Below are 12,969 nucleotides of genomic sequence, written 5' to 3'. Positions count from 1 at the left end.
CGTGGCCTCCTACATGAGCTCATACATCTATGGAGTAGCAAAGGAGGACACTCAGGTGCTGGAATTGAACAAATAAATGTATTTGTTTAAAATCCAAGGCAGTGAGGTGAAAGGGAAGAGGAGGATCCCAGCATTTCCAGAGTTACAAGAAGGTCTTCAACTCATTGATCTGATGAAAGACTGCCACAAGAACTAGTAGTTGATTCTGGGTGGTTTCCAGGTTCCAGAAAGGAAGTCTCTCAAGGGGAAAGGGCACTGCTGTTTCTACATCAGAGGTGCATGCCAAGAGTGTCTGTGGTGACTTTATTTACTTGTGTATGTTTGTTCATGTGAGTGCAAGTGTCCACGCAAGTGTCTGTGCAGGTGTAGGTGTGTGAGCTTGGAGGCGAGAGGACAACCTTGGCTGTCATTCCTCAGGTGCTACCCACCTTGATGTTTGAGACAGGGTCTCTCACTTGTCTGGAGTTGGTCAGGTAGCCTACCATGATTGGCTAGTAAGCCCTAGGGATCTGTCTGACTCCTCTGCCTCCCCAGTGCTGGGATTGCAAGTGCATAACACCATATCTGGGGGTTTCTTTATTTTGGAGAGGTATACCATAGCTCCCATAAATTCAGTTCTGGTTGAAATATATGTGTGTGTGTGTGTGTGTGTGTGTGTGTGTGTGTGTGTGTACACATGTACATATATATGCATATATGAAATACATAGGGAGAAATACATATTTCAACAATTATATATATAATATATCTATATAGATATAGATATATATACACACACACACATCACATGTTTGATGGTTATTCTTGGTTTTCAACTTGACTACATCTGGAATTAACAAAAATCTCCATGGCTGGATACAACTATGTGGGGGGATTTTTTCTTAATTAAATCATTTAAAGTGTAAAGGCCCACCCTTAATCTGGGTCTTTTGAGGTGGAAGATCCACCTTAAATTTGGGCCACACCTTCTGCTGGCAGCCTATCTAAAGGTCATGGAAGAAGGAAGTTTTAGCTCTTGCTGGCAAGTTCATTCCTTTACTGGCATTAGAGAGTACTTCTTCACAATTCTGGTGTATACTGAAGACCAGCTGAGACCTCCAGCCTTGTGGACCGAACGACGACTGGATTCTTGGACTTTGGTAGACTAGCTGGACCACAGCCTGTTTGCATACAAACACACACACACACACACACACACACACACACACACACACACACACACACACACATAATGTGTGTATATGTGTATATTAATTCTATCAGTTCTGGCCATGATGCACCTAGCACTACCTCTGGACTCTGTTGACAAGAAGCTCATCACCAGAAGTGGCCCCCCAACTTGGAACTCCAGAATGGGGAGCCAGAATAAACTCCTGTTCTGTGTGTAGCACACCATTACTGACAACAGAGGACTGACCCCCATAAGGTAAAATAAGAGAAGGACTAAGGGAAGGAAGAAGAAGTGTAAACCAGGGTGGGTAGGACATGGTTTCACATGATCCCATCCATCCTTGATAAAATGCTAAGGTAAAACTTGGGAAAGAGTAAAATTTGAAGGAAGCCAAGGGAGCAGAGGACAGGGTTTCTCAGAACTTTAAAATAATTCTAGGGGAAAAGTGTAGGCAAATCTTAAGGGTACTGGGTAAGCAGATCTCTGCTGGGAAAGGAGCTCAGATCTGGGGTGCATCTCTGGGCAAGACTCCATATGGAACCCTCAGATTCACACCTCTGACTCAGCCCCTGATTTCAGGACCTCAGAGGCCTTCTGCAGAGGACGGCTTGGGAAGCTGGGAAGGCATTAAATAAAAAACAAAGGGACTGTGGATGTGGTTCAGTCAGGAAAGGGCTTAATGACCTGAGTTAAGATGCCCACATACAAAAGTAGGCCCAGTGGGCGTGGATCTCTGGAGCTCACTGGCAAGCCAGTCTTGCTGAATTGATGAGCTCCAGGTTCAAGCAGAGATACCGTCTCAAAAAAACTAAAGTAGACAACAACTGAAGAAGATATATCTAGAGTCTACAGGTGCACATGTGCACACAGAAACACACACACACACACACACACACACACATATACACAAATGAAATAGACAAAGAAATAGCAATGTTGTGTAAGGAACGTGTGTGTATGTGTGTGTGTGTGTGTGTGTATGTGTGTGTGTGTGTGTAGGGAAGTGAGTTTTGTGGTGGTCGTAAGTTGCTGTGTGTGATTTTCTATGAATTTGTAGAAATGAGAACCTAACATATAGGAGCATTTTATTTATGAGATTTGTAATTTTAATTGCCGTGTTCAAGAGGATTAACAAATGTATTTTGTACTTGATATTTAGATGCATGCTTGCTGAATTTGCAAGTTTAATTCTTAGGCAGTTGGAGTGCTTTAAGAGAATGCTAACTTGGGGGAGTTTTGAGGTATTTGGCTTATATGATCTATTTGGCTTATATGATCTATGCTAAGTCCTGAGAACAATTTTGTTCCTAACGCTTATAAATCCTCCTGTTAGGGATTTGATGGTTTTAAGAAAAATCAGATGTATTAAATGTGTGATTATCGCTTGGAATGTTTAGGAAGAACTTAATTAGTCAAGCTTATAAGTGGTGCTTAGATTTTTAAAGATTGCATTTTGATTTGCTGTATTTGAGAGAGCTGTGACTAACTGAAAATATGTAAAGAACCCTTGATGGGTTCAGAAGTGGTGTTGAGATGCTTAGGGGTGGGGCCCTACCTCACATGTAAGAGCTCCTTGAGCTTTAGTCAAAGGTCAGGAGACAGTGATGCTTAATGGGGTCGTTTCCTGATATGTAGGAAGTGCTGAGGGCCAAATAAACACTGCAGCTGTGCTGAGTTAGAAGTCAATGAAAACTCACACAGAGGCCAGAATCCATGCAAGGAACAAAATGCACACTCCTTGAGAAGGTGGTGTTGGGGGCCATTAAAGATCGGCAGGAGGCATATCCCACCTGCAGCCCCCAGGCATCACGCATCTATTGATAGCTGTGACTGTGGACCCAACACAGAACCATAAACTTACTTAAAACCCTATGAATTTTTTTTTTTTAAATCTCAATTTGGCGGTTCTTAAACTTGAATCCGGCAGAAGACAATGTCATTTTACAGTGCCAGAAGGTTGAACACGCACGTTTAATGCATGGTATTGAAGAAAGCTTTTAGTGTCTCTGCAGCATGAGCTGTAATTATGCAGATGATGGACTTCTAGCGGAGTGTGTACGTCTCCATGGGTGGCAGTGGTGCTGAAAAGCATTTAGCCAGAGACAGGCGGCTCAATCAGGCCGACCTTAAACTGTATTCTCATCGAGGAAAGATGCTTCACCTAGTGTTATTATACCTGGTGTGCAAGGAAGCCAAGGGGAGGCTGAGATAGAAATGGGGGTGTCTAATGGAGACAGGATAAGTCAGGGTTTATTAGAGGTCAGGATGCTAATTACCACTAATGGGGTCTCACTGGGTGTCAGTCAATGATCTGAGACATTTTCATACCTTTTACTCTCTCTTTGTGATAATATCCTATGATGTTAGGTTCTTTAAGGTTTATTTTTATTATTTTTTATTTCTGTGTATGTGCATGTCTGTGTATGGATTTGCATACATGAGTACCATGCCCACAGAGGTCAGAAGATCATGTCAGAGTCCCTGGAGCTGGAATTAAAGGTGGTTGTGAGCCACTGAACATGGTTACTGGGTACTGAGCTCTGGTCCTCTGGAAGAGCAGCAAGTGCTCTTAACTGCTGAGCCATCACCTCGCCAGCCTGGGGTTAGTTTTATTGGGTGCATTTTATCAGACAGTCAAGCTCAGCTAAATCAAGTGTCTTGATGAAGTTTGCCTAGCTGGGGCATGGTAGAACCAGTGCTGGAACCTATTGCCTGAGCTCTTTCTTTTTTTTTTTTTTTGGTTTTTCGAGACAGGGTTTCTCTGCGTAGCTTTGCACCTTTCCTGGAGCTCACTTGGTAGCCCAGGCTGGCCTTGAACTTACAGAGATCCGCCTGGCTCTGCCTCCCGAGTGCTGGGATTAAAGGCAAGCACCACCACCGCCCAGCTGCCTGAGCTCTTTCATACTGAGCGCAGCCGGCTCTGTATGAAAAAAGTGTGGGTTCTGAGAATCAAACCCAGTCCTGATGCTTACCATGCCAACTCCCCATCCTAGATCCAATTCTTAAAGCAGTTCATGTGCTGCAGCAAACTCATGCTGGGGCTGAGACCTTGGGGTCACAGTAGAAGTCCCTCTCCTTTCCCTGGGGTTTCTCCTCCGGGAGTCTCTCCTGCTACTGCACCCTCTGAAGTACAATTGTAGTCTTTCCTGTGGGGGCATGAGAGGGTCATGCACTCGGTCTCCTATCCCATAGCATTCATGGGTCACTCTGTGCTGGAATGTTCCCGTGTCTGAGTGCTAGACATTGAGGTGAACACTATTTACAAAGCCACATAGCCAGCCCTGGACTAGGCACTTGGCTGCTGTGGGCAGTGCTTGGAGGACTGGATGGAGGGTAGTTTCTGTAGGTATTGATTCAGAAGGCAGATGAAAGTAGAGTTGGAAAAAAACCTATGGGTTTGATAATAGACTAGGGAAGATAATTGACTATACAATCCCAGTATGCCTGGAGAGATTGGGGGTGTGGTGGCAATGACCAACACATTTCCAACTACAGCTCTACTCCTGTAACAGTGTATATCGGGACCATCAGGGAATGATGAGGACCCCATGGGGATTGCCAAGTGGTATGAGGAAGAGACAGGTGTGAATTAGAACTTGTAGGTATTTTAGAATGAAGAAACCTTGATGAAAAGTGTTCTGTCCTGCCAGACAGCTCCATATAGCAGACACTTAGCAAGGTTTTTCTTTTGTTCAACAGAGAACATTTTACACATGCTTTAGGATGTAATACTCATGCACTGAGCTTGGTTTTCAGATCTTCTAGTGTGTAGAGGGAGGCACAGTCAGTTTATCTATACTGAACACAGTTTAGTGAATTCTTACTTTGTGCTGGGTAAGCGCTGGGAACAGGAACCATATAGAGCACCCTTGTTTGCATAGAGCTTGCAGCCAAGTGAGCAGGGAGGAGTGTTAGAAAGCGGCACATTCTAGACAGTTGCAGTGCTATTGGATGAAGGCTATGGGCATGGGTAATGACATGTCATTTAGAACAGCAGGTCAAAATCAGCTTCTAACACTAATCAGAAGTGTTCTGAGCTGAGGATATGAGTCCTACAGCACATGGTGTTGGACAGGGTCATGTTGACAGGATGGATGCTTTATTCTGGTCACCTTCTTCTAAGGATCCCATCAACAAATAAGAATCATGAAAATGGAAAGATGAAAGAGTCATGGGCAGTGAGTGAACTAAGGATGAGGAAGCTCCAGGAAGGATATACTGTAAAAGTTGACACAGAGAAGGGACCAGTAGAAGCTACCCCAACCCAGATAGGCGGATTTCAGTTACACACAGGTAAAGGATTTATAATGATGCGACAATCAAATTGAGCCAATTAGCAAACAGAAAAAAAAACCATTTAAGATGTGTTTGAAACTCTGGCCCTCCCCCTGTCTGAAAGGTTGAATTTATTTGGAGGTAGAAAATTGTAAAGGGGGCACCTGCTGCATCTGCTGCATCTGCTGCACCTGTTGCATTTGGTATTTAGAGAAGCCTTACAGCCTCTTCTTTCAATGGCAAGTTTCCTTAGCTATCATCCAAAGGCCACCATGAGTAGTCATGTATGAGTCCGTGGCATGCATAGGCACACAGACACAATGTCCATGATCTTCAGGCTCTGAGAAGATGGAGAGTTGGCGGACAATGATAAAAGATGCTGCACCTAATTGCCTTGGCTAGGTAGGCAAAGCATCCTACTGGCAGCAGGAAGGCTAGATGAGACAATAAATTGGAAAGCATACAGAAAGAAGACATCACTATCAATTTTATTAACATGAAATCTGCCTAGTTTCCAAGTAACAAATATTAATAAATCATTATGAGCATTTCCAATCCCATGTCCTTGAACTTAATTAAAATACAAAGCTATATGTTCTTTTCTCTGCAACCCACTCCTCTTCTGCCTCCTTCCCTTCCTCCCCCTTCTTCCCTTGGAACCAGTAAACTTTTCCCACATTCCCAAGGGAGTGCTTTGCTTTGTTTTCAGCCTCCCATCTCCAGTGTGGTATTGGTCACACATTCTCTACATCTCTGTTGATCCCTGAAGACTGAGTGAACAGGGGCAAAGACACCAACCTCAACATCTGGGGCCAAAAGCCAAGGTTAGTGCTTCAACATCTGGCACAGAGCAGACGCTCAATGATGATTCCGTGGGTGGATAACTGAGGAGGAGCTCATTCATTCCCCATGTTGCCATGCTGTCCACAGCCTGTGGATGTTGTCGCTTTGCAGGTCACCAGTGCTCTCTAACTTCAAAGCCCAGTGTTCTCTATGTCCTTGACTACAATGAACACAGTCCAACACCGGTTGCTTTTCGTAACCTTTGTCCTGATGTCTCCTCTCCCTCTCCATCTGCTTTTTCTCATCCTTGTGCCTGGTAGGACATTCCTGTGACTCTCAAGCCTTTCTTGGGACATGCCTAACCAAGAGGTGTTTTCTAATTCTAGGCAGCCAGATGGCTACCACCTCGGTGTGCAGAAAACTCACCAGTCTGTATTTTGATCCCTGACTCATTTCTAACCCATCCCTCAATACTTGCTTATCTGGTCTTCCAGCTTATCAATGCATCTTCACAGCAAACCCCAAAATAGACTGGGCACATTCTCTTCCCACTGACCCTTCTAGTCACCCACCCCACATTTGTATGTGAATATAAATCCATTCATTCATTACATCTGTCCTCCTCCAACAAATATGTTTGAGCGAGCTCAATGCTTTTGCCGTGCGGTTTCCTCCACCCAGAATAGCCCCCTCTATACACATGGACATAGACACACAAATAACCCCTTTCTCAGATGGGGTCGCCACCTTATGCAGCCCTCCTTGAACCAACGTGACACTAGAGAGTCCCATAAGTTGGGAGAACACATGACAGAGCATAACAGGGCTGCTCCAGAAAGGAGGTAAGCATTTCTTTAAATGTTTCTTTAAAGACAGGGTTTCTCTGTGCAGCCCTGGCCATCCTCATGCCGCCTAGAGGTAGTCCCATTGGGCTGTTTCATTTCACTCAAAACACAACAGTCCAGAACCAGTCTGAACAGCAACCAATGCATATCTTTTTATCTCACTGAAGTCACACCTGCCTCTCTCTGGGAGAGAAGCCATTGCTTCTCACAACCTCCTGCTGCTGTGGGCCTGGTTCCTGATCCACTTCCCTGTTTTTTTAGGCTCTGGGGTCCAGCTGCCTACTCACTCCTTAGGGTCCACTGATAAAATGCTCATCATCGACAGCCCCTGTAAACTGAGGTCCCACCTCTCAACAGCACACACACACACACACACACACACACACACACACACACACACACACGCACACACACACCTGTACCTTTTACACCTAACAAGATGTTTGAATTTTAAGTGTGACACATGCAAAATTCCTTATGCTTGTTGAAGTTTAGCTGGAGAAAGCTGAACTCACTCAGCTTTGTTTGCCTCAGAAATCTAAGCACTGCCTTCACAAAATGGGTATTTTGGTGCTGGAGAGAGGGCTCACTGGTTAAGAGCACCTGTTGCTCTTGTAGAGAGGAGCTGGCGTTAGTTGCCAGCACCCACATGGCGGTTTACAACTATCTGTAATTTCGGTTTCCAGGGATCCAATGCCCTCTGCTGAGCCCCTTGACACCAGGCATTTACGTGACACACAAACATACACTCAGGCAAAACATCTGTACACACAGAAGAAGACACACATAAATCTTTCTAAAAATGCTCCTTCTAGAGGAGAGACCCTCCTCTACCCCCACCTCCATTTACAGAGTGACTGCATGGAGCATTGAATTAATGCTGCAGTCTGCAATTGAAGCTTTATTTCTCTTTATATAATTTGGTCCTAAGAAGAAAGTTGGCAAATTTTAGAAGGATAGCTTAACCAAACCACTTCAAGGAGTTTCTTCTCAGGAAAGATAGGCACTCTCGAAGATTTAGGTCTAGAGGCCTGCAAGATGGCGGAGCTGGGGGAGGTCCTTGCTACCAAGTCTGAGATTTATCTCTAGGACCCACGTGATAGAAAGAGAGAACCAGACCCTTGCAGATTGTCCTCTGACCTCCACACACATCATGACAAACAATTATCGCCTAGGCATACAATATGTAAGTGTAAGATATTTATGTCTAAGACACTAATTTTCAAAGTTATTGGAATAATGGAAAATTATTGTAGTCTTGTAATATAATGCATCTACTAAGTGTTCCATTTTTTTTTTTTTTTTTTTACGGTCCTAGGGATTGAACCCAGGACTCTATGTGTGCTGTGTGAGTGTTTTACCACTGAGCTACATGCCAGGAATCTTATTTTTTAAAATATTTCATGACACAGAATGTACCCGTGCAACAATATCAGGCAACAACAGTGACTGAATCAAAAGCCTGAGAAAATAAAATCAAGAAAGTCACCTATTAACAGTTGTTGTTATGATCTAAAATTTACTCCTCAATGCATAAATGGAGGTGTATAGCACATCCAGAAAAGCAACTGTGAGCCAGCGGTGGTGGGATTTTCAGCTGGCTAACTATCAGTAACGGGATCTTCAGGTACTACGCATATTCTCTTTACAATATTATGTCTCTTTCCAAACGTCCTTCTAGGGATGTTTTACTTATCAATTCATGGAACTATTCCATCAACAGGTAGTGAGCTATCAAATCTTCTCTTTTGTGCTCCGGAGATTCAAAGGAACCAGGTAGCACAATGTACTCCTTGCTCTGCCCAGAGTTTACAGTCCTTTAAAAATACAGTGGAATAGCTTTTTATCAGATGGTTCATTTGATCCTGTGAGTCTACTCCCAGGAATCTTTTCTAGTTTAAAAAATATAAAACAAAATTATATGGAAATGTTCACGAAAGCATTGGTAAGAATGGCAAAAATTTTCTAGAATTGCATACCACCTGCATGGTATTACAATGCAATACCATGAAGACATTAAATATATTTCTGAAGACATTAAATTTTTATTGTTTGACAGTTGCATACATTTATAAAATGGATTCAGTTATGTTTCCCCCACCCTCCTCTCTCACCTCCCTCTCTCCATGAGGACCCTTCTCCTCAGCTCCCCCCCATGCCTTCCTTTTGTATGTGACCTACTGAGTTTAATCAGAATCTCCTGTCTAAAGAAGGTAAGTTATTAATGTTTCCTGTTAATACCAATGGAAAATGTGAGTTACAGAAACACAGAACGTGACCTCCATGGGGTAGTGAATACTCATAAACGAGAATTTCAAATGTTACCAGGTGTTATTTGGGATGGTGAGGTAACAATTTTAATTTTTTGTGTCTATGCTCTTTCTATTTCCAAAATCTTCTGCAATAAATAAGGTTTGATTTTATAGCCAGGAAAAAAAAACCCATGCTGTCATTTTCGAAGATTTGGTTCAGAAGTTTTCTGTTAATAATTCAAGGGACATTAAAATATTTAGCATCTCTTGTAAGCATTTCTTGTAACTGCATATCCATGTTGGTGGAAGGAGTGTGTGGTGATATATTGTGAGTGAGCACTCCCTCAGAGACAACTTATTACCCTTTCTTTCTGCAGTGGTTTTGGGGGGAGAAAATGGGCATTCATGCAAAAGACCCCTTCATCAGGTGCTCCTGAAGCTGAGCAAGAACAGGAACATGTCCTTGGGGGACATGAATTGCTCACAAACCTGGGTCCTAACTCTAACTTCAAGTGTAACCCAGAGCATGTTCCTGTTAGCACCCCTGAGCCACATCTGCACATAGCAAACACCTGGCCTTTCTTGTGCTCTGGCATCTGAGGTCCTCAGAGCCACTGGGCAGTTGTCCCACTGCATTAAGGTCCAGTCATGATTTATAAAGGTAAACAGCTGTGGGGCTGAAATCTGGCTTTCTGCAACAATCCATTGTGAAGACCCCAACTCTGATTCCCTATTTTAATCTCCTAAGTTCCCTAGAAAAAGCAGGTTGTGGAACACGTTCCTGTGCAAGTTAGGGAGAGAAAGAGAGGGTGTCTGCTGGTGCTCCATCAGCTGTCCAGTGCTCAGGCTCACACCAATGGACAGGTCTCCCTGAAGCTCAGGCAAGGCCCCATTGCAGTGGGAAAAAAAAATCAGCTCAGCTCTAATTCATGGAAGAATGAGTAAACATGCATGTATGGAACAAAAACGCCACGTTTCACTGTACTAATATACCTAGCTACACATCATACTAGGGCTTATTCATTTAAGGAATCTTCTATGAGTTCAATGAATATGTCAACACAGAAATATTTACAGGCACACCTCATTTCAGCAAAATCAGTATCTGAGAGCTTGCACAGTCCAAATGACAAGCTTGTAAAATAGTTCCTTCACTAGCACTTTGAATAGTTATTTTACATCCTGCATTTAAAATACAAATTGATTCACACATGTTTTATCTAAGACACATCGTGAGGAACTTATAAACAACAGTTGTATGCCACTATCAAGACAGGAATGACGATTTTCCTTGGCTTTTAAAAGTATTTACTCACCACAGACACAAACTACAAATAATATATGGTCTCCATATAAAAGAGGGTTGTATTTTGGGTTTTTTTTCCTTGATGTTTTTACCTAACACTTTCCTTAGATTTCTCACATTCATTTATCTCAACAGTAATGGCAAAACAATCCACTTTCAGGTCCCTGCGGCACTTGTTAAACACACTTTTACATCTCAGTAAACACCGGGTAACCCTGTTTATATAAACCATACACGAAAGACCTGGGACACTCAGGGAAAAGTCAATACCAATGAATCTGTGCTGTAGTCACCAGTTTCCCGTCATGACACCTGAGGAGCCCTTAATTCCAGAGTACCAGGCCCTCTGTTTGAAAGAGCCAAGCTTTGTAATTCCAAGAGGCGTCTTAAGCCCTAATCTGAGGGTTGGAGGAGATGAGTTTTCAATTATTTCTAACAAGCACGTTTCTCTGTGGATGTATGGGCTGAAAAACATTGACCTTTCATAGAAGAAGAAATTGAGAGTCTCCCTGGGCTAGCTTCCTGGACCCCTGCCTGGGGAAGCCCTGGAAAGGAACCTGCTTCTCCAATCTGAGGAGGAGGCTAAATCAGTCTGAAGTGTTTCAATACTGCAGTCAAATCGTTTTCCACTCTCATGTAACACTGGAGAGTTGAAGTGGGAATGGAAAGTTCCTGAATCTTCAGGGGGGAAAAAATGAAAAAAAAAAAAATGAGGAGTTTGCTAAGGTATACTTAAAACACAAAGCCACAACAAAGTGCGACACAGTAACAGATCCAGAGTTCATGATGCCCTGGGCAGAGCCTAGGTCTCTGGCCAAGCCCTTGATATCCCACATCCAGGCACTAAAGTAAAGGAGAGAAAGAATGTATGGGAAAGAATAAGTAGTTACAGAGACTGGGGGAGGGGGCTGGTGGATGGTTGCAGAAAGGGACGCTAAGTAAAGGAAATGGAAGTATTGAATTGAAAGGAAGAGAGACTGGTGAGGAGTGGGAAAAAATGATGAGGAAGACAATGGGCTCCTATGATCAAAGGGACCCAGCAGGCAGGCAGGCTGGCAGAGCCCCAGGGCCTAGATGCACAGTCTGGTTCTCAGACCACACCTCCAGCCCCAGACCTCCTTAGTCAAGTCGCGGTACTCTGGGTGCTTTCTCAATTCTACAGACTCACCTGTCGAAGGCCACAGCAGTCATGGAGTAGATGCTGGCGAAGACAGCAGCAATGGGAAAGAAGTTGTGAAACTTGCAGTAGAAGAGACCATAGTACCACTCGTTGTGGACGGCGTAGGTGAAGTTCACCACCGTATTGAATGCAGCCATGGAGGCCTCAGCAAAAGCCAGGTTCACCAGGAAATAATTGGTCACTGTCCTCATTCTCTTATGGGCCAAGATGATCCACATCACCACCACATTGCCCACCACGGAGGTCACCACGATGACGGTATAGGCAACAGCCCAAAGGACAATTTGCCAGGCAGGCTGCACGAACTGGTTGGACTCAGAAGTGTTGGTGGAGATGTTGGGGAAGAGGTCTGCGTCCACAGGAAGTACATTATCCATGTTGGAGCAAGGCAGCAAAGCCCTGGCCTCTTTACAGGCACACACACACACACACACACACACACACACACACACACACACACACACACACCACGCACCCCTCTTTGCTGCAGAACCTTGTTGCAGTCGCCTGAGGCTTCAGGTCCTGCCACACAGAAGGTGGGAAGTTTCCTGGGCAGAACTCAGTCCTTGTTAGCAGGAGACTTGCTCAGAGGAGCAATGCTTCTCCTGTGTATGCTCTTTGCCTGGCCCTGGTGCCTCTAAATTCCTCCACTTTCAAGGTAGGCTCTCGTTTGCCTTAAAACACTTGTACTCCTTACAGTTCTAGATGGCAAGACCCGGTCTTTCTGCACCTGCTGCTGCTGCTAGCAACTCCCACTAACACGCGTGCGGCGGCGGGAAAGGCAACGCTGGGTGCTGAGTGAAGGCTGGAGGGGGAAGAAGGGCCGCTCTCAGCTCCGCTTGCAAAAGTTCTGATCCTCCGCCCGGATTCTGGGGTCTGCATCCAGCGGGTGAGTTCCCTTTTGCTTCTCTCCTCTGCTGCCGCCCGCAGCAGCTTCTCCGTCTTGGCGCGGGTCCTTCTGGGCTCAGGAGTTAGCAGAACCTTGGCAGGCTGCGCACTAGGCTTTTATAACCCGCTGCAGAGACGTCACTGGGAAGGGGCTGTACCTGGGCTGCGTACTCGCTGGTCCCCGAGCGCAGCGCAGCAGCTGAGCCAGCTGTTGGCAGCTGTGTCGCTCCACCACCGCAACCACCACGCCTTCTGCTGCTCGTGACCTG

General features: G+C 44.6%; 1 protein-coding gene across 1 annotated transcript in view; it reads right to left on the bottom strand.

Moving 5' to 3' along the window:
* Tacr1 (tachykinin receptor 1) overlaps positions 1–12,292 on the bottom strand; it is a 174,772-nt gene extending 162,480 nt beyond the window's left edge. Inside the window, exon 1 of the mRNA XM_006994683.4 lies at positions 11,801–12,292. Within this exon, the coding sequence (XP_006994745.1) occupies positions 11,801–12,189 (389 nt within the window). The 5' untranslated portion in view covers positions 12,190–12,292. The remainder of the gene's footprint in view (positions 1–11,800) is intronic.
* Positions 12,293–12,969: the final 677 nt, after the last annotated feature.

Source organism: Peromyscus maniculatus, chromosome 3, assembly GCF_049852395.1.
Source record: "Peromyscus maniculatus bairdii isolate BWxNUB_F1_BW_parent chromosome 3, HU_Pman_BW_mat_3.1, whole genome shotgun sequence".
NCBI lineage: Eukaryota > Metazoa > Chordata > Mammalia > Rodentia > Cricetidae > Peromyscus > Peromyscus maniculatus.
The sequence above is the reverse complement of the archived record's forward strand: the minus strand, read 5'-3'. Positions and strand labels throughout refer to the sequence as shown.